This window comes from Zonotrichia albicollis, chromosome 1 (assembly GCF_047830755.1).
Source record: "Zonotrichia albicollis isolate bZonAlb1 chromosome 1, bZonAlb1.hap1, whole genome shotgun sequence".
NCBI classification, from domain to species: domain Eukaryota; kingdom Metazoa; phylum Chordata; class Aves; order Passeriformes; family Passerellidae; genus Zonotrichia; species Zonotrichia albicollis.
In genome coordinates this window covers 84,476,203-84,499,361 of record NC_133819.1, presented here as the reverse complement: position 1 = coordinate 84,499,361, position 23,159 = coordinate 84,476,203, and the positions used below count along the sequence as shown (strand labels likewise).

At 36.6% G+C, this 23,159-nt stretch overlaps 1 protein-coding gene across 1 annotated transcript in view; it reads right to left on the bottom strand.

Annotated features, from left to right (window-relative positions):
* Nucleotides 1–3,172: 3,172 nt before the first annotated feature.
* ABCA13 (ATP binding cassette subfamily A member 13) overlaps nt 3,173–23,159 on the bottom strand; it is a 172,476-nt gene continuing 152,489 nt past the window's right edge. Inside the window, exons 49-51 of the mRNA XM_074542293.1 lie at nt 14,372–14,477; nt 13,370–13,507; nt 3,173–11,884 (exon numbers count right to left, since the gene is read on the bottom strand). Of these exons, the coding sequence (XP_074398394.1) occupies nt 11,795–11,884; nt 13,370–13,507; nt 14,372–14,477 (334 nt within the window). The 3' untranslated portion in view covers nt 3,173–11,794. The remainder of the gene's footprint in view (nt 11,885–13,369; nt 13,508–14,371; nt 14,478–23,159) is intronic.

Here is a 23,159-nt window from a genome sequence, read left to right as displayed (position 1 = left end):
CAGAAGAGGCAACTGCATATTGGAACTTGTCCTGCCTCTTGCTGACAGTGTTATAAAGCACAAACAAAGAGTCTCTTGGCAGACTGGGAGAGACAGAATTCCAGCTCTCAGTACTGGGAACCTCCTGCTACACGCACTCTGCCTCTAAGAGCATTCCTCTAGCAAAGGCTGCTGCCACCTGCCTGCCCACAGCTCCCCCTAAGCCTTAGGGGCAGGTGTCACCTCACACTGTCCTCAGGCTGCACAGATGTCCTGGGTCAAGCATTTCCAAACTTATCCTGCTCTTATTTATACAAAGCAGTGCTTAAAGTTTCCAAGAAACACAAAGGAGAGCAGGAAAGAGAACATTTAAATTATTTACCACCATGATGCTTGTGATACCTCATAAAAAACAGGCTTTTTCAGCACTGTAGAATTGTATTTAAAATTCATTGTACTGGCACTGCTGTTCACAAATCCCAGGAGGAGTCAGCCAGTAATATCCAACACTCTAAGATGAGACTATTCCCCCAAATGTCTGATTTTCCAAAGCTACTGGCAGATTATAATTGAGACAAACATGCAAGTGGGCTAATCCACTTGGGTAAAACATCTGTTTATTGGCTCGGGGTCAGTTCTGCATACAATCCAAATGAAATGCTGTGCTCACCAGAATGTATTATTTTATTCTAGAAACAGTAAATATGACTGAGCAGGGGGGACACTAGGGAAAATATTCTCTCATCTGCAATAGTACTCATTGCACATCATTTCTTTTTTTAGTTTTCTTTTTTTTTTTTTTTTTTCCTTAGGACAGAAAGATTTAGGTCAGGAAATATTTTTCGTGGAAAACAACTAGTTCATTTGCAAATCCTCCTTGGAAGGCACATGCTCTTGGCAGGTTAACATTTGCCTAAAGGGGTCTCTGATGAGGAGAAAAAAGGACTTCTGGTTCCGTCAGAGCCAGCCCTTAGCAGCAGCCTAGATCAACACACACTTGGCATTCAGAGATATGAAAACAAAGGCATCCCCTCGAAACAACAAACGAAAAGGGAAGGGGGGTGGGGAGGAGAAGGAGAGGAATGATGTTAGCGTGCGTATGTGGGAGTTAAAAACAATAATAGGACAAAACATTACAAATGAACAAAATTCCTAAAACCAATGTAAAATATCACTTCAGTTTTGATAATGCTTTGTGTTTTGTTGGGGGATTTTTAATGGTCTATTGGTTTTATTTACCTGCATGGTAGGGTAGACTTCTACCCTAAGGATTCAACCTCCAAGTAAGCATTTGCATTTTTGAGAACTTTTACCTTCTTGCTCCCTCTAGTGCTCCAAGAAACACTGCACAATTTTACATAGTTCTAACAAGACTTTCCTCATTATTTTCTCTCCTATTGCAAGCAATCAAAGTAACTTGATAGGAAAGGACCAGGACTGAATTTATTTTGGCAATAATTTTAAATATAAGCCTTCACTTGGCATGCTGCTATATAATCCAAATTGTAGTGAGGTCCTTTCCATTGCTCAAATTATTATGGTTTATCATTCGTAGACAAAGCAATATTCAGATTTGAGGTAAGAAGTACAAATATGCACATCCCTACAATTGCTTTTGAACACTTCTTGATGTTGATGGCATAGACTCAAGCTGTGATCATCAATTAAACTTTCCTATTATCAAAAGGAAAAGAATTTTCTGCGCGTTGTACTTCGGAACTCGTCTGCATCATGGTGCAGAGCCATAAAGCTAGCCTCTCTCAGCTTCAAGCAAATAAGTGAAATAAGTTTCTATGCTTAAAGGAAAAGCCAACCTCTACTAGCTGTCACCATGAACATTTGCCACCCTACAGACTGCTAGAGCTGGCAACAAGCCCGAACTACTTGATTATACATGAGAAGCAGCACTGCTACATTTGCACAGGACAGCAGGTAGCAATTTCATCCTATTCTCCAAACACCACTGCTTCTACATTTTAAGAAGTTCACCTTTTTTACTTTTTTATCTTAAAGAGAAGTTATAAACTTTGGATCTGAAACATGAGCACAGCACAACACACTTACTGCCCATAACTGCAACTGGCCTATGACAATGCTGCTTCCAGGCACCTCAGTGGAACAAATTAAAGTCTGAAATGCCAAGTTAGCAAGACAAGACAGAGATAATTAGCTTCCTAAGGAGTAGAAGTACTTACAGGATAGGCATCTATACAATTTGCTGTAGAAAACACTGTTCTGTGATCTAGACATGGGCAGAGCCTAGAAAACTACTACTTCTAGTTTTTCCAGTCTCTCTTTTGCCAGCAAGCTAGAAATGTCCTCACTGCAATAAAGCATGATGAAACCAAATCTTCTGCTGCATCAGCACAATCCTCCTGACATTGTGTAAGTTAGAGATGGGGAACAGCAAAGCCCTTGATACTCTTAGTTATTAAAGACATTTTTTAAAACTATTTTGGCTACACACAGGAATAGAATGGATCAGAACAATATTAAAATAAAACATTTTCTTCCTTTCTTTTAAGATCTGCAGATTACTGTGTCAAGTTTGTCATAGACAGCAATGGTCTTAATGTATAAATATTGTTTCAAGTTCCCAAGTCAAATAAACTGTCATATTCTTTGGTGATATATCAAGAAGCCAACATATTTTGCTTGCATGACTTCAGCTGAAATTCTGTGTTCTTCACTATGCAATGTGCCCAAGTCCTTGAAGAAAGACTTAAGCCAACTGCTATGTAGAAGGAAAAATATAATATAGCAATGAATACTGGAGAAAGTTTTAGTTACATGTTTAATGCTGATACAATGGCAGATGCATTTGAGCATCTGCCACAGGTGTACTTTTTGAGAAATCAGCTCAAAACATTTTAAATGGTACATATAATTCAAAGGCATACTCCCTTCTTTAGAAAATCAATTCAATGTGAACCAAGAAAATGAGTCATCTTTGTTTCCTCTAAGTCTTTAATGTTTCTGGCTGCTCAGAGTTTGGTTTCAGATCAAAGCAAGATAAAAGTGAATTAAAGATTCTTCTAATCTGTTATTCATATCTGATTAAAATATATTTCCTTTTTCCTATTGCATAATATGCCATATATTTTGTTTTACTGTGTTTTGGCAAGAAAATGGAATACAATATGTTTGAGGAAAATGAAGTTTTATTTAAATTTAGTAAATCCTTTATCTGCACTTATATCAAAACATATAAAATCTCTACGGAGGTAAGTAAATAAGTTAGAACAATCATTAACATATCTGCCACCAAAATAAATGTTTATACTTAGTTGATCAAGATTTGTATGGTAAAAAATAATAAAATTTTCAAAAGAATCTAAGTGATTAAATGTCATTTAGGAGGCTGAAAAAAGATACGTATAGGCTTAAGATAATTTTAAAAGATCTACTATTTAATTTGAAAAATTCTAGAGCCATAAGTATTTTCTTTATCCACTTCCACTCCCGGCTATTAACTTTTCCGCATGAAAAAAAGAAGATAAAAAATTCTACGCAAATCTTACACAAAACAATACATTTTGCTACCACCCAATTAAAAAAAAAATCCAAGTGAAACATTAAAAACCTACAAAACAAACAAATCAAAACAAAATAAACAAACAAGACAAGACACACACACACTCAAGAAATCCAAAATATGTAAAGAGGAACAACAAGCAAAACCAAGAAGAATTACTTGTATTTCCCTGGTCTCTTATCAAAGACTATTTGCTATTCTTGGTAAAAGATAACTGTTGATGCTTTTGAGTAGATAAAATTCCACAATTGCAGCAAGATGTCCCTATAAAAAGAACTTACTTTAATAGATGGAAAGTCCACGTAAGGATTTTTGGTTTCCCCAAACCAAACAATAGGGAAAAAGCTCTGTTGTTTCCTCAGTTACAGTACTATCTTTGCAATCCTGCCAGTTGACATAAGTGCTTCAGCTGGAAGAAACTGGATGAAAAGCCAGGTCCTTGGTTTCTCATGCTCCCTGGTACACTGCCCTTGTTCTCAGGCATTCGTCTGTCTATGCTACACCTACCAGAGTGGCTTTTCTGGGCAGGTATTGTCTTTGAGATGGCCCTTGCCATCGACTTTGCCTTCATAACATAATTGACTTGGACTGCTGCACCCATTCTGGACTTCATTAATGCCAAAGGGCAAGATGTAAATAAACTATCTGCTTTTATGTCACTTTATATTATTGTGATCTAAATTAGTGCCATAACTGTTTTGTATGCTTCTTGGCAACAGAGGCAGGAACTTCAAAACTGGAGTCACCTTGCAGAATTTTGTACATGTCTCCATGTCCCATTCAGTTCAGAAGGAAAGAGTGGACCTGAGGACACCAGTCAGAAGTCAGATTGTCAGACTAGCAACTGCAGCCTCACTATACTAGTATGAGAGGATTCAAACATTGAACAGAAAAAACAAAAAATTGTATCAATTTCTCAACTCAGTTTGGACACATTGAAAAAGCCCTAAAACCTGACCATTGCTTTTGAGACAGCTTTACTATTTGGACCCTTGATTGCGTCAACAAGGATTGTGGATTTTTCACCACTTTCAAAATGACAAGAAGAAAGTGGTACAGCTTTCTTCAGTGAATGTGGTAGTCAAGCTGATATTTTTCTCTAGCGCATGAAACCAACTAAAACTCTAATTTGTAGAATCAATGAAAAGTAGTTGCCAAAAGCCTTCCATAACTTTCTGCAATTACTGAGGACACATGTTCAAACCTGTTCAAAACTGATTAGGCACATAGAGAAAATCTCACTCCCACCCTTGAATACTGAATGTTGACCCAAATAGAATAAAAAATGCTTTCTTGATTATTATCTAATGTTTTAAGCAGTTGTTCTTGTGAACGCAGCAGTTCGGAAACATTCTTTAATACATAGATCCCTCACACATATATTTTTGTAAGGGGCACACAGTATCTGTTTTCCTTAAGGTCTTCCTGAACCAGGTATTTTTCACCTGACACCTACAGATGCACTCTTTGATGGAAGACATGGAACTGCTCGACCAAGTCCAGAGGAGATCCACAAAGTTGTTTAAAGGACTAGAGAATCTCCTCTACAAAGACAAGCTGTTCAGTGTGCAGGAGAGAAAGTTGTGTGGAGACCTCATGGCAACCTTCCAGTATCTGAAGGGGCCGACATGGGGCTACTCTTCATTAGGAAGTGGAATAATGGACTAAGACGGAATGGTTTCAGATTGAAAGAATAAATTTAGTTTAGGTATTCAGAAGAAATTCTTTACAGTGAGGATGGTTGAGGCACTGGAATAGATTGCCCAAAGAAGCCACAGATTCCTGCAGGTGTTCAAGGCCAGGTTGGTTAGGGCTCTGAGCCATCTGGTCTAGTGAAAGGTGTCCCTGTCCATGGCAGGGGGGGCTGGAACTAGATGGTATTTAAGGTCTCTTCCAAATCATTCTATGATTCTAAGATGCCAGGTAAGTGCAAGTGTGAGTTCTGGTACCAAGCAGAATATAGGCAAGACGTTGTTGGTGTCTTTGAACTCTTTGAGAGTAGTACATTTATTTAGAGAAATTGCTCTGATGTTTTAGCAGAAGTGAAACAGAAAAATTCTTAGCTTTTCAGTACTCTCTAAAGTGACAATTTTAGGGAAGCTTTTCACATCCAAAATCTGGCAACCAATATAGTAAGCAAAAGACCAAACATCTACCAAGGGAAACATTTTCCTCAGACACTAAAACTTTTTCTGCTGGGGTCTATTTCAAGACCTGTATAACACCACAGTATCAAAAACCCCACAAAGTCAGCTGTCACTTTACAACATGGGGTAAAAGCCAAAGCTTGAAAACACTGATTGATAACTAAGAACACCAAAATCTACTAAAAGAAGAATACTCTTGAGCAAAGTCATAGCAAATGGAACCTTGGTACAGACAAAAATCTCATCCTTCCTGAAAAGTTGTGGCAGTTTCTCTGCTATGTATAGATGGGATGGATGGATGTGCAGTCACAGGTATTTATAAGGGAGCAAGGCTTGCAACACAAAGTTTGTCCAGTTCTTCCTGCACTCAATACCATGAAGTGGTTAAAAAGAGGGGTCTTCACACTTTGCAGAGACAGGCACCCTCCAGGTACAGAGTTACAGAGTCTGTGGTCAGTCTCCATCCCTGAGCTCAGACACACAGTAGGTCTTCAGTGGTCCTCCTCTTCTCAGCTCAAGGCTGTGGGTCAAAGCTAAATCTATGCATTTCACAATTAGAAGCATATAATTATGGACGCCTTTATTTGCACTTAGATTTAAAGTAGAAATCTATATTGTATTTGCAAAGAAAAACTCAATAATCTCAAACATTCCTGCCAAGACTCTTCTCAAAATTTACTTAACATTTTATATATAGAATTATTTAAATACTTATATTTTACCCAGCTGCTGGACACCCAGAAAATCTATTTTTAATTGCGCAGCTTGCAAAGACCTCAGAATATAATTTTATGTATTAAATTTAATTGTCAGTTTGTCTACAACACGCAGGTAGTAAAAAAAATGAGACTACTAATTGATCAGCATGTAAACAGCCTCAGCTCTGGGCCACAAATAAGCATTTTCAGCGTGTAGCTGGCCACTGACAAGTGCCACTTCTAATCACTTCGTTAACTTTGAAAGGGAAAATAAACCCCAACAATACAACACTTCAACATGCTGTGTGTGACCTTGATTCTTGCCTTTCACATACTGCAAATACTCTTTTAGCTAGATTCAATCTGTTTTGTATTCACACATTGCTAACAGATTTATTTATGATAGCAGACTTCTAAGAAAACAATTTCAGGTTCTTCTTATTAGACAATTATCATTAGCTACAAAGTATCAGGTGACTACAACTCCTCAGCAAGAGCATTACATGCATATTCCATTTGGTTCAGCATAAATGTCCTTCACTCACACACTCAGCTATAATTACATAAGTTTTAAGGACAAGTTCTCAAAAAATCTGAGGTAAAATAACTCCACAAGCTTTCACATTTTGTGAACGTTGAATCACATTTCAAAATATTTTAGTCTAAGGGAAGCACTGAAGTTTTTTGGGGGTCTGGTTCCTGCATATAGTAACATAAGCAGAACAGGAATTAAGAATGATGTAAAAATGATATATGGAATAAAGTTTGCATTTCCCTGTTTCAGCACCTGCTAAGGACAAAAGCGTTTCTAATACTTTTCTCAAATTACATGCATTGCACTTTATTATTAACCAGCATTTATTGCCTCATTAAGAGGGTTAGAAGATTCCTGTTTGATCTTACCTTAGGGGTAAGATCCTACATTTTTCTGCCGGGCACATCAGAGGATCCTATATTTTTCTGCTGGGCACATTAGAGGATCTTACGTTTTTCTGCTGAGCACCTCATAGCCCATTAATCCCTAGGCACTTTTTAAATTGCCCATGGCATGCACAGGCAGTAAAATTACGTATGTGTAGTGTTCTATAGCTGGAATTAGTCAGTTGCACATGGAAATCTCACCTATTGGTTTTGCTTATATAGCCTATAGTTCCTCTTTCTCCAGTTGTATATCATAAAAAGCAGATATTAACCATGGTGCTTTGATCAGCCCAAGCTAAAGATGTGCATACACCTCTACAGTGCAGACTCTGATCATGGCTTCTACAGGGCCATTGTGACAGGAGTCAGAATTTGTCCCAGCACACGGCTCCATGTAGCAGTAAGCATGAGAGCACTGCTGGAACAATATTAGTACGTGATAGAAAAAATTTAATAAAGAAGAAAGATGCTTTGATTTGTTTCAGTGACCCCTATCATTATTCAGCACAGAGAACTCATCTGCTAAAACATTCAGCAGTACCTGGCCTGTTGATAGCAGCAGATTGCTGCTTTCTGTGCAAAAATGAGACAGCTGTGATTTTTGCTCTGTACCTGCTGCCCACCCCCATTGCACCTGCAACAGCATCACTTCTACTTGTAATGTAAGGATCTAATACACAACTCAGGAAACATTTTCTCTTTAGCTGTTGTAGGTCTGAGCCAGTCAGCTCTCAATCACTTTAAGTAAGATATTTTTGCTGCTAGCTTTGATCTCCCTATTCTTAAGAAAGAAAAATTGAAAGTGCTGACATAAAAAGATTAGATCATATTAAACTGAATCAAAGAAAGTGTCAGCTTTACTACTTACTAGGAAAAGACCAGGAAAGCAATATCCTTACCTAAATTGGTTTTAGACAGATCTAGAAGTTGAGCAGCTCCAGTAAGAGTTTGATTCTGCTTCCAAATGTATGTGATTTCAGACCCCAGTGATTCAAATTTCACAAGGACAAGCAAGCTTAAAAGGCACCCAATTCCTTTGCTGAAAATCATGTTGTATGTCTTTCACTACCCTGGGCAAAATTTATCATCTGTGGTCATGACTGAACCAAACCAGAGAAATAAGTTCTTTCTTTCCAGAAGAAAATAAATCTGTAATTTTGTAAGAAGAAAAATATTCTATAATCAGAAATTTAATATGCAGCCATATTCAAAGAGGTAATTTGTGAGTTTTGACATCCTGTCTACTATCACTCTTCCACTCCCACTGAATTTGTGATACTTTGAATTAAAGTTCAGACCTACTGTTTATTTTGGTCACATCATTCTATTCTATTACTGTATGAGAATAAAGAGAGGGTCTGAAACAGTATGCTCAAAGGTTGGCCAAAGCCCTTCTTTTGACTTGGGCTGTGGAATAGTCCCTTAAAAAATATGACTATCATCTTCTCAGTTTTAGTGTTGAGTATTTCAGTTATTCAATTGATTTCATAACTTTGAGCTTAATTCTAGTTTATTGCTCAGGGTGAAGGGCTTGCTTTCACAGTCAGAGAAATTTCCAGCTGAAATAAAATGAAACTTTTCTAACAAGAACCACAGAAGAGAAGTATTGTTAAAATCCTCAGCTGTGTTTGATTCCAAATCCAGAGGTGTTATGGGATATTTCTTAATGAATTATGAATTCAAGGATTCTTTCATCATTAATGTATAATTGACCTTTTCTGTCCAGACTCCTAGTTTAGTGATTTATTTAGATAAATAAATAAATTAATGAAACAAAAATCTTCAAAATACTTTTGTTGAAACTTGCATACATTAGGAATGCCACAAGTTAAAGAAAGGGAAAATATCCTCTGAGAGAGAATCTGGTGAAATGGCACTCAATTAGATTTTGACCTTCTTTACCTATAAAGGATTGGTAGACAGACATTGTTTGCTGCTTGCCTGAATTAAATTGGGTCTCCTGAGATGCATATGAAGCAATTTAAAAAAAGAAAACCACTGTTAACTGAATTTACTCAACCATCAGTCTGAAGCAAACCTTATTTACTGTACTTACCTATTAAACTAATATAATCCTTCATATTTTAATCAGAATAAAGTGACATTTAATTAGTGTTACATAGCTAAGACTTGAAGAAGCTCCCCTATCTGAGCATTCAGCTAGGCTATCATTTTTCAGTCTCACCACAGTGAGTCTTGTGATTTTATGCTTCCCTTGGTCAAAGCGGACTGCAGGACTTTGACCAAGGGAAGCTGTTTTATTAATTCAGCTGCCTGGCACCCTTCCTCAGCAGGAATAAGTGCTCTTTTCACAATTTCATACAAATCACATATTTTGGCTCAACTGCCTTACACTGCAAGGATTGTAACCATCTACTTTCTCAAATCCTTAAATTTCCTACAGTACATTTCATCATTTTTTCAAGAACTTGTGGTGGTTGAGACAGAGATATTAGTTTATAAAAATAAAAAAAAAAACAACAAACAAACACAAAGCAAATCAATCAGTAATAATAGCAGTGATCTACAGGTCTAGACACACCAACAAAAATAAAAGAAAAAAGCCAAAAGCCCTGTGCACGTGACTGCCATACTTTCCCTTCTACTTTTTTCATTTAAGAGCTAGAGAAATGTTCTTCTGTTGAGTGGTTTCAGACTATGGCTCAGACTTGGCTATTCCTTGAATGCTCAGTTTCTTCCATCCTGAGGTGCTGAAATTAAGTAAGCTACTTCAATGATGGCATATTTCTGCTTCTGCCCAAATTTCCTGCATCTGCTTTCCTTTTCCTTTCATGTCCACTACTTCTCTCATGCTCTGCTTTGTAAAATCAACTGGTTTTTGTGCTAATTGAGGACCTTAGAAACCTTCCACTCCCACCCTCATGAAGAAATTAAAGATAACTGTTTTCACATCAAATATGGACATCACATTGTGCTGTGGCACTTCTACCAGGGTGGTGGCTGTTGGGGTTTAATGGCTCCTAGGTCCTTGGGGTCTTGAGTAGCTTGGCAGAGTTCTGATATTGTACCAATCCATTCTAAAGATAAAGCACTTTCATAAGCTCACTCGCTCTGACCCATATGCACATGCAGCAAAAGCCTGTAAATATTTAGGATTTTATTTATTTTTCAAGGACCTAATTTCTTCTTTTTAAATAGGCAACCTGAATTCCTGATTTTACAAAAGCATAATGGGCCAAAGCAACATGAACAAATCAAGCCTCAATAAACAGTCTTCTGAGTCAGCTTGCAAAGCATAAAACACCAATATATATATAACTTTAATATTTTATCATTGTACAGCAGGGGATTATAGCAGCAGCTCTGCAATATTGGCTATTTAAAATCAAATTCTCCCATCTCAAAGTGAACTTCCCTCACCACTGCACACCCAAAATCATATTGCAGCAAATAACTTCTAAGTCACTGGTTCTACAATTTCAGCTATTTGACAGTGTAGTTCAATAAAATGGCACGAGATAATTTCATAGAAGCTTCAAAGATTTGTTTTGGATGAGGCAGCCATTTACTAAAAAAAAAATTTCACACATTTTTTTCTCCAAGCAAAACATACAAGGAGTTTTTATCCATTAAATGTTCACTTATTTTGCACAAGTACCAGCTGAAGACTGTGGCCTTGTCTGAAATATCTAGCATCATAATATATTTATTGAGAAGTTTATTGATCACAGTCTCAATTTTTATCTTATTTTCCTTTAACATTCCCATTAAACAGCATTTTGAAATTCTTTTTGAAGAAAAAGGAAACAAAAAAATGAGAAAAACAAACTAGGTCATTAAAAAGGTACTTGAGAATACTTCCTGCAGCAACCCACAGGCTTAGGCTCATTGTCAAGTATGATTTATGAAAACTTGTTAAATTTACTTGAGATAACTGGGAGGCAGACTAGGCTAGTACACTAATAACCTCTTTAACATAAAGCCTTATGGAATACAGTGCATTCTTTATACAATAAAAAGGTTAATTTAGCTTGTCACAACACAGAACTGAATTAACAGGAAAATTGAAAGGCTCTCAATTTGTGCGATTAAATAAAAATGCTGGGTGATAGCCAAGCTATTGCTACCATTCAATTGTTTTTTCTTCCTTATCATGTAAAAATTAGATATTAAGTGTGCATGCAAGAAAGTACTATAGTCAAATGAATGCAGAGCTATCACAAAAAAAAATCTACTACACACTGACATTTCAGATCAGCCTTTTTTTTTTTTTTCCTACATTAATTGGGCTATCTGTATTTTAAAATTCCAGTTAAATTAAGAAAACCTACTTTTTAGCAGATTTTTTGGTCCTCATAATCAGTTTCTTGCTTAACCAAGAACTGGTACCATTCCTAGAGATAAAAACTCACCTCTGGTTTTACTATTTGTTTCTCATACACAAATTGCTCACAGTTGAAAAGTTATTGCATGTAGCTTGTGTGTACATATATGCAAACACACACACACACACACACTCATATGTTATGTTGAAGCTGTATCCTGTTCTGAGCCTAGACTGGGAGATGATCATGATGAACAACAGGAGATCCTTGTGAAGAATGCGGGACTCCCTGTTGCTGTGTCGCAAAATTAATGAATACCTGCAAGACATGATAAAAAGTAGGATTTTCAAAATAAAAGTAATTGAATTCAGACTTTGGGGATATAGGTGATGGCATTTCTTACCTGCTCTCCTTAGCTTTTTTTGATAAAATAATTAATAACTCAGGTTGAGGGAACTCCTCTAAAAACATGTTTTATAAATTCTAGAAATAACCCCTCTTCCCCTCTCCAGCTAAGACAGGGGTTGATAAATTATAAAAATTATGATAAAATAAGTTACCAGGATTTGAAAAAGGCATTTTATGTACAAGTAAATATGAAACAATGGTTTTAATTGTCTTTGAATGACATACCTAAAGAATCTGAGTCTGTTGTCTCTGCCAATAAATATTACTGAGGAGGGTGCAAATATTTCAAGGTGAAAGCACACTTCTGATTCAAAAATTAATGCACCTCCTTGAATTAGTTTGGGTTTTTTCAAACACAGATCTTACTACATAAAGATTTGTTTCATTTTTAACCACACAAGCATTTCATAGTAAGGCAAGTAGAGGGGAAAATGGCTCTTCTTTATTCAAATGATCCTCTTCATATGCAAGCAAACTTGGGGTGCATTTAAAGTGTGTTTGTGAAGAGCTATTTTCCTGTTTAAAACTGACAGTCAGGGAGAGGAAGAGGTGGTAGGTGACTGAGGTGATGCATCACCATGAAAAATGGAGAGGAAGTAAACCTGAGTGAACAATGCCTGAAGAAACAGGCTGAAATTACCTTACATGCAGTCACTTAGTGAATAGACAATTTACAAGTAGTTAGTAGACCAGCACTGAGGAGAATACTTCAATAATGATTTGCACATGGGAAAAAGGAACAAATTCACCCCATCAATCACAGAAAATTAATATTTTGACTAGATGTGCCTCTCAGTTTGCAGAATGAATAACAAGCAGTTGCCTATGAAGATGATGTGACACACCACAATCACCCAGAAATCCCATGCTTGCCATCAATGTGTTTTTCTTTTTGTCATAATAAGATTTCACAATCTTTAGCAGTTGGGTCTCTTCCATCTATTTGTGAATTTAAAATTCTCACAGGAGAATGTTCTGAAGGTCTAAGGTTTACCATGATTTACAGAGACCAGTTCAGCCTTTTCAAGAGCATTGGTAAGATCCCAATTTTTGGACTGTGGCGGTGGCAGTTTACAGTCCCACCTTGTCATCCCACACAGCTCCAGATTCATCTAAGCATAGATTATGTTTGTGCACACTACAAGTATGTGGCTTGTGATGCCTTTACCTGCTGTGATGCTTTTACTATGCTCACCTCCAGCATAAAAGCAGTATGGGACATGGAATCACTGTGTGACCTGAGATGGCCTGAAAATGCTGGAGTATTGCATACATTTGTGTAACCCAGCAAATGATACAGTATTCTACTACATCAATAACTACAATACACAACATAATTAGGCAAAAAAAAAAAAATGAGGGAGGGAAAGAGAAGAAAGACAAATGATAAAATACCTGCTCTAATGTAGTTTGGCTAATGGAGTAGTGTTTGATTTGGAGAAAAGTTTTGTGATTCTCTAGGACTCTGAAGAGCTCTGCTAAGCATCCCTGACTTCTTGGTACATGGTACTCAAGCAGGTTAAGATGCTGCCCCTGAAAAAAAGCAAAAATTATGAAAACACATAAAGGTGAATGTACTTTGTCATGAAGCTACACTTGCTTACAATCAGTCTACCTTCAATAGGCTCTTATTGCAGATTAATCTGGAAAATATGAGCTTTTAAAATATAACATATTTTGTCTACATTCATAGAACAAAGAGTAGCTCATACTGAGAGTACAGATTTTGTGAGATGAAATCTTGTTAATCTCATAAAAGATATAAAACTTTAGAAAAATTTGAATCTAACAGACTAGAGCTGTTACAATGCAGTCTGGGAAAAGGCTGAACATGCACAGACACACAGCTGTCTGAGCACAATACAGACTTTTACCCACAAAGAGGTTCATATCTAAGATAGACATGGTTTCCCATTATTCTTTTCCTATACACAGTTAAAGTAAAAACCTTTGAGAGTGTTTATTGAAATGTAATTGCTATAAGTCTTTTATAAGGCTTTGTATTAAATCAAAGAATCACAGTAAAGGCTGAGACTTATCAACTCTGGGCTTTGAAAGTAATCAAAGCAAATACTCTTAGTGACTACACTGTAGTCCTGCTTCAGGTGAACACAGATTTGAGTTCAACTTCAATAATAAAAGCTAAAGGAAATTTTCAGTCAGAGAAAAGACCTTTTTATTTGCATTGCCTAAATGCCTGTTTGGAGTTGATTCAACCAACATCACAGGTCAAATTTTTATGAATTGCTTAATAGAAAAATGAAAGGTATATTCATATGTACTTTTCCCAAGAAGATAAATATATCCAAAAGTTTAAATATTCAAATATGTACATACTGTTCTTACAAGTTCCAAATTAATCTTGCCATATACTACAACATGGAGTTTTATATGTACCTTAAACTGTGTTCCAGGAAAATGCATTTGTAGACAGTCCAAAATCATTCTTCCGTAACTTATTTCTTTGCTAAGCCAAACCTTGACAGAATAACCCTCTCCAAACCTGGGAATGAGACACGGAAACATAAATTCTTGAGGACACCATGAAGACAAGGAGAACACTTGGTTCAATTGATTTTCCTACAATTATATCAAATATCATGCATTCCTACTGTATATCACTTTGATTTTACTATAATGCTATTGAATGACAGAACTTCAATGAGAAAGTTTTAAAATTATTAATAAAAGAGACAATAAACATGTTATGCCAAATTTTAGTTACTAATGTGTTTCACTACTTAATATACCTGAACTTTTGTTAAGTAAACTATGCTTTAATTGCTAGATTGCTTTGAGTGGTCAGTATAAAACTATGAAGATTACATCACATATACAGAAAAAGAAAAAAAAGTCCTTCAACTTTTCTGATGAGAAAAATGGGTATGTAGCACTATTTTTCAAATCTGTTAACAAAGCTGCACCTTCAAAAGAAGATTTCAGCAATGTGAACACAATGGTGTTTTAAAGATATGCAAAGGCAAGTGCAGGGATATTTAGGGAGATGCCGAAGTTAACAAATTTTCTTTGACTTCTATGACTATTCAATCTCTCTCAGAATAATTTAGGAAATTAACTTCTCTTTCTCAACACAAGTGTGATAAAAGTTAAGTACAGGCAATCTAACCAACACTATCTTTTTTATTAGCCTTACTCACTGCTGATGGTTATTTGGGAAAGTTGCAATAAACCAGTGAATATTGAAATGACAGCTATGTTCTTATGCACATTTCTTAAGCAATGGAGGTTGTGTTGCACCAGTCCCCAGAATGGGGTGCACAGACAGAGCTCAGCAGAGACGTGGGACACAAAGGCGCTGTGCTGCACCCTTTCCCTCCTTTGCAGCTACATATCCTACTTCCTTTGGGTTCTCCTTGGTTAATTGCTAGGGAAAAACACCAGCAGGAGCCACAGCAGAAGAGCTTTCCACTGCCACAGCTCTTCCCTGTTGCCAGTGGGCAAGGGAAAGGCAGAGCTGGAAAGGGGGACAGGGAGCTTGGGCAGCACTGCCCATGTCTCCCCAGAAATCTGTGCCTTTCTCTCTCTTTCCACTCACCACTAGTACCTCATCCTTCATTGCAGCATAACTCCCTTTTCTTCCTTCTCCAGTGTGGCAATTGCTCATTGCCAAACCCTTTATTACAGTGGTTTAGTTCCTAGTGATTACCTCTGTAACAAGCCCTTGCGCCAAAACTCTCCTCTCTGGTGCCTTTCCTGTGCACAGATCATGATTCAGGGCAGCAGCTGCCTTAGTTGGGTCTGACTGGTGAGAGGCACATTTTCATGTCATCAAAGCACACTCTACAATGCTGCCCTATATCAATACATTAAAAAATGTCTACAGATTATCAATCAAAAGGTAAAAATGATAGAAAGAACTATTTTGAGATAAATGTCCAGTTTAATCAGTGCATGACTGATTCCCAGCAAAATAGCCCACATGAAACACCACATGTTCCTCATTTGTAATAAGTACACAGCAATGTAAGGGCTTTAACTTTTATTTTTCAGTGGGCCAGAAACTCTGTTGTTATAAAGGAAAAATCGGCATCAATTTAAGAGCAATGCAAGTTTCCACAATGAAAAAAATAGACTGCAGATTTGATTCTATTAAGAATTTCACATGAATTCAAAATACAATTTCCAGGGATCTCAAACAAAAATCCTAACTTTTTATGCAGCACAAAACAGTGGCAGCTTTTGCATAAAAATGAAAAGCTCCATCACAGATAAATGAGCATAGGTTTTTTTAGCCTTTGGTTGATTGTGGGGTTTTTTGTGGGTTGTTTATTTTTGTTGCTGGGTTTTTTCTTTGTTGGGTTAATTTCTTGGAGTAAGAAACACCCTGATGCAGTGTCCTGTATGTTGGTTCCTGAAGGATGTTTCATGAGCTAAATTGCATTGAGTCCAGAGAGCAAGGTACTAAATATTTACTGGAGAGTGTAGCCTGACAGACAAACAGGGCTGATTCATCAGAGATCCAGAATTAGGTGGAATCCAAAGCAGTGTCTGGCAGATTTGCTGTGCAATGATTTACTATGCTTTAAATAGATCTCTAATTAAATGTTTTAAATGCATAGCATCATCCCTGAAAAAATACATGTGACAATAAAAAAAGTTGTTACAAAGATGGATATAGCTAACAAGGGTATTCAATTTAGTTGACAGCTAACCTGAGGCAACATTTTACAAGAGATCATTGATTCTGATCAGTTTTTTTGGCATTTCTATACAACGACCATTGAATTACAGTTTGAAAAATGCTGGTTTATGGAGACATTCAACAGTCTCATAAAATGAAATTGCGGTATGCAATGAAGTTTCCAAAGAAAATGAATCAAAATTCTGATTAGCAAAGACAGAGGAGTCTGTGCAACTTTGGTTTAGTTCTAAATTGTAAACGGCATAAGTGCCAGCATAGCACCAATAAAAAAACATTAAAAGATTTTCATCTTTTGGCTAGTTGAGTTATGATGCTTCTATACCTTGATTTTATACTTCGTTTTAGTATGAGAGCTCCCCATATAGAGTGAGCTGATCAGCAATAAACACTTCCCCCCGCTATAATCAGCAAGCTGCTTTTGGCAGCGCACTGAGGAAATGGAAACTGAGCTGACCATTTTGTTCACTCTGTTTTGCTCTCTGATTCAGACAATTCAATTAATTCAGAAACACAAAGTGGAATTACAGAGGAAACCACAATCTGGTTTGATTAGCACTGTTAGCAAACCTTTAGCACCTGAGAGCTCAAGGCCTAAAGAGGAAGACATAATCATTAGAATGGCCTAAGTTGAGCCTGCAGATTCATTCAGCAGCCATCTGCTGCAAAAGATTCTTCATTTCTTCAAAGCTATTCAACAGAAAACGCATCATGCACTGCCATGTTATTTTAACTACACCTGCACTTCTATTTTTATATAAACAAACACACAAAACCACATGTTCAAACAAAATGAAGTATTTTTCTTCTCTCTGTCTTTCCAATTCTTCCTCAGTCAAACTCCTAGTTGATGCTCGACTTTCGCCTCATTAGTGGTTCTGGGAGCACAACTTGAGTGTTTTTTTCTGTTAAAATGCCAACATGAGACTGAAGCTAAAATATAAATTCTCAAATTGACTGTAAACTAATTAACTTGGCTATTTAAAGGCAGCATCAGCTACAGAAGCAGGAGCTTAGCAAAAACTACAAGTCCACACTTCTAATTTATATAGGTCCTCAAGGTATCTGAGCACTCAGATAACAAGGGAGCAAAAAGAAAATAAAAAGGTCACAAGAAATGGAAATATTTCCATGCCAGGAATTACTAAATAGGCTAAAACTTTTCATCATGAAAGAAAGATGACAAGGCAGTCAAAAGGTATTTTTAGGGAGCCCAGAACCATGACTAAGCAATGAAAATAAGAAATAACTCTTCACTCATATGTTTCTCATGCAAGAGCAAGGATCATAGTGTTAAATTATAGGAAAAGATACACCAAGTCAGTAAGATGAAGCGATCTTCCTTACACTATGTAGGGAAACTGTACAACTCATTGACATAGGATGTGCTAGATGTCAGAACTTGACAGGAGTAGAATAAGAGACCAGAAAAACTCATGGCGAGGATCCACTAAAATCACTTCTGACTTAAGAACTGTCTAAAAAAGGAACTGCTGAAGGCAGTTGAGTAATGTGGTAAAGTAACTTCATGTGCTTATCTTGTTCCTGTACTTTTCCCCCTTGATCACTTTCAGAGACAGATTACTGTGCTAGCTGGTGTATAATCTGATCTCAGGCTTCTTTTGGTATAAATATCCCCAAGAGGAGGTCAGCCTGGGTAAATCACCTGAATGGTTCCTCAGTTCTTGGAAGTTTTGCAACACAGCCCCACTACCAGCAGTACAAAAATAGTTTATGTAAATCGACTTCAGATATGTATCTACACAATCTCCAGTCACACACTGAAATAAAGTGCAACCAAATCTATACTGAGGGAGTCCCCTGGATGCTTTCCTGATCCTCTTTTAACCTTGCAGTGGTAATGGAAGTGGATTTAGTGACCCAAAGGCTGAAAATTCTCACAAATATCAAGGAAAGGAGCTGCCACATGGAGCAGGGTAGCTTCTCCATGTTCCCTTCTGCCCATTCCTTGGGGGTCCTGGTTCACAGGTTTGCATGGGACAAGAGTCCCTGTTGAAACACAGCTGAGCCTGCATTTGGTCACAAGGAGTCCCTAGAAGAATTAACCCAATAGATTTTCTTAAGCTTGACCCATGAAAACCTGTTTTGTGTGAAAGTACATTATCATCAGATTTCTATTTTCTTAAAAAATAAAAAAATCTATATTTTCATTTAAAAAGCTTGTTCAAATGAACAAAACCAAACTTTGAAACCACTTTTTTAAGTTACAGTAGGTCCAGCATAATCAGCTCATCAAATCACACTCTTCCCAAAGCCTATTTACCAACTCTTCTATCCCCCAGTAAAATTTACTGAATGTAAATTCAGGAAATAAAGAACATGGCCCCATTTCCTAAACTTTGAGGAATAAGAAGAGCATCTAATCACCCATAAGCTTTTCTTCCCCACTAATCAAAGACTACATTTCCTGGACAATGTTGTGCTATATTTATACATATATTCACAGCAAAAAATTTCAGCTCGCAGAAAGTTTAGTGATTGAAATATAATGTGCATACTTTGTGTATGCACTAGTTCAATCAAAGGACTGCTTCAAAATAACATTATTGGATGAAAAAATAAAAATAGTAAAGAGAACATTGGCACTTAGTGTCTGCAAGGAACTGCATCTTTTAGAATATGTGCCATAAATCAAAGAGAGGGAATAACATTCTACTGTGCTGTTTATCCCTCTGCTTTGGTTTACACTCATTTGCAGGCAGATATGGTTCTACTTCCCCTAAGTGAATAGAATCACGGAATCGTTTAAGCTAAAATAAGCCTCATCTAGGCAAGGTAACTTAGTTACACCAGTATAATTGCTGAAGCATGGGATACACATCCAGGTCATTCCTCTCACAGCTTTAGACACAAATAAAATTTACAAACAGAACAAATCTTGAACAACATTGAAAACAAGGCACTTTGAAAAACATAGTGAAAAAAGAAAATAAAATTTAAAAAAAATTAAAACAAATTAATCACACTTTAAGATAATTTTAAATCACACAATGTATTTAATGGCTTCATCTATTAAAAAACCAAGCAAATTCAATTCCAAGGAAAAAACATAATTAATTTTTTAAATACTTGTATTTTTAATGCTAAAAATTGTATTTGTAATTGTATTTACAATATATGCTAATACTTAAATTTTTAAATGCTAAAATCAAATGCAAATACCCTGTCACTTTTAAAATGGGATTTCCTTCTGCATTTATTCAGAACCTCAGCCTTGCTGAACAGATAAACTTGATTAGATGCACACAAACAGACATAAATAAATTATAAAGTCTCTCTTCCATGTACTATTCATAGAGTTTGTTTCATCATTTTTAAGTAATTGTGACTTTTCCAGGGTAACAATAGAAACACAAAAACAGTTATTAAAATGATGACTAACACTTGTTCAAGTATATTGTACATGAACTATTTGTTCACACACACTCAGGCTTTCATATCAACCTATCTAAAGTTAATTTCTGTATTCAATATTATAATTGTCATAACAGTGACAGTCCCAGATTATGAGCAGTGCGGGGTGCAAAATTGCCTTGCTCTCTGTGCTCTTGTAAATTCTTAGATGTGATTTCCAAATATGTGGTGAAACCCTAAAAAAATCTTGATAATTGTTTAAACAGGTGCACACATAAATATCTCTCCATATTTGTGCTTGTTTGTCTGCACATACTGCCAAGTATCAGGAAATATTTTATTCTTGCATTATTTATATATTTCACTCTCAGAGAAACAAGAGCAGCAGTGCTGTAATCCTGTGTAAAGCTGATGGTACAGCCTATAAAGAACCCAAACTGTTTCCTCAAATCACCTTATGGGGCTCAACAGTGAAAAAGACAGGAGTAAGTAACATTATCATTGTGTTTCTATGACTGGGTTTGCATGTACTGATTTTTAATAGTATAATAATCATGATACTAGACACTAACATGTCTACTAAAAGACCTTATCAACACCTCAAGGTAAAATCTCAAGATAAAGAGTGTTTAATGGAGAAAGGATTTAAAATGAAAATTTAAAGCACAGTTATATTTGCTTTATGTAATGAACATCAATTACATCATCACGCAGCACCTTGTAATGAAATCCCTATTGTGAATGCCTTACATGATACACTGGATGTACCTGCTCAGACAACTAGCTTTATTTACTGCAATGCCTAGAAGATGTTGCAAATAAGACTGCAGATTGATGAGAGAAAGGACGAGAAAGGGAAGAGAGTGCTTCATGGTTCTGGAACACACTGGGGAACCAAATCTTACCCTTTCATCCTCATACACCTGTGTGGTCTGCGGTGACTCACTTAGACCACACCTTTGTTCACTGCTTTCCTGTCTTCTTAAGGGCCTACCTGGAAACCAATGGCTCCAGTTGGCAGGGAGAATTCACAGTGCCTTCTGGAACACCCACAGCTACAGCTGAAGTTAACTGGAGTTTTGCTTTGAATGCAATGTTGAACAAAGGTGAAATATTTAGTCATAAACTGTTCAGATGGGCTACCCAAACCCTTTTAACTTTAGCAACAATCTTTGGTTACTCCTCTATAAAAATGAGAGTAATTATTTGAAATCAAGTTTCCCAGAAGTGCTGTGGAAAACAAAGATGTTGATGCTTGTGAAGTCCTGATCCAATAAATGATAATAATACTGTATTTTAGAACAGGTTTGAAAAACTCCTAGTAAAACACATACTAAGGAAAGAGGAGAATATGAAATCTTAAGTAGCTGCTGCTGATTTAATGACTTATTTAGAGATATGATGAACCATCCTGTGAAAAACAGTATAAAAATGACCAAAAAAAAAGCATTCTAATGCACATGCACAGTAGGGCTGAATAAATATTGTACAAAGTTTGAGGAGAGTCAAAAGATATTGTTCATTCCTGAACTCTTAATCTGTGTGGTTTTTAAGTTTTAAGAACTCTTTTCTTCAAACTTTCCTCTTGAAAGACAAACTAATAGCTATGTTACATGATTACATATCCACTGTTTTAATACATTTCTCATGTACAACAGAAAGACTTTTTTTGGTCAAGAAGAATGAAAATTATATTAATTTTTCTATTTTATAGCATATAAGAAGCTTGCTGCTAGTATGTCAATTAATAACACTGTGTCCACCAAAGGCTGAAATATTGACAAGAACTTTAATTTTAATCCTCTCTTTTCCATATAGGAAAACTACATGTGTAGGTTTGAGGAAAGCAATAAAATATTCCCAATCAGCCTTTAAGAAAAAGAGTAAAATATTAATAGTCTGGTAACATATTTTCCATTCTAACTCTTTAAGTGCACAGATAAGACTTGCAGAGCCCTTTAATCCTCACTGGGCTGAGAGAAAAGGACAGGGTGAGGACACGTAGAAGAACAACATGAAGACACCAAGGTCAGTGAAGAAAGAGTCAAGTCCCATATCGGAGGGATGAGGAGATGCCTTGACTGTGGGGCTGAAATCCTCATGTAAAGCTATGGAGAAGAATGTAACTGACACATCAGACTTTTCCCCTGTAACTCATTGAAAGTATGGGGAGATGAAGTGTTCAAATTGTAGATATGAGAAAAGGCATCTATGCTAAAGTAAGCAGATGCTGACATAGCTGTGATCCCAAGAGATGTTTGAACAGAGAGAGAGAGAAGAGTGATGAAGACCCTTTGCCCCCAGGGAGAGAAGATCTCTGTGCTCAGAGATTGAGATGATCTCAGAAATAGATAAAGAGAACCTTGGCTCTTGAACAGCTCACCTTTAAAACAGAACCCCATAAGCTAACATGGCCCATAAATGCAGCTGTGGGAAAGCTGTGAAAGAAGGAAGGATCTTCACAATTTCAGATTTCCATGTGGCTGCTATTCATGGAAATTAAAATCCATGAGAGAACTGTTTTCCTGTGGAGAAGTCTTCATAAATTGACAAGAGGGACTCCTCTCCCTCTTCACTTGGGACTCCAAGCTGAATAAAAACTATTCTAGAGATGATAAACTGAATTGTTTCTGCACATCATTAGAGGGAAAGAAAGAAGTTGGGGGGCTGAAGGGGGGGGTAAGTGTTCTGAAGATTTCTTATTATTTTTGTTTCTATTAATAAAGTTTTCTTTGTATCCTTTAAAAATTTTGAGCCTACTTTGCCCTCTTTCTATCTCACAGCAGCAAATGAATAAGTGTATTCTAGTGAGGGCGGGCACTGTTGTTTCACCAGCACTGAACCCACCACATTAATTGGTGCATTGGCCAGGAAATCTCAAATTGGCAAATTGAAACTACTACACAGCTATAGCAAATGAATTAATTGTTGGGTAATTTAATCAGATGGCTTGCTGATAAAATTTGAGAAAAGACTTGATGTCCAGCACCTGACAAATTGGTATGGGTTTTTCTGATATGAGAAGTCTGTCCAGATGGCCCTAGAATGAAGGATAATATTCAAAATGTTGTTCTCAGAGAACTGGCCAGCTGTATCTCACATGAAAATGCTTTTGTGATTTTTTTAAAAAAGCATTAAGTATAATGGAGA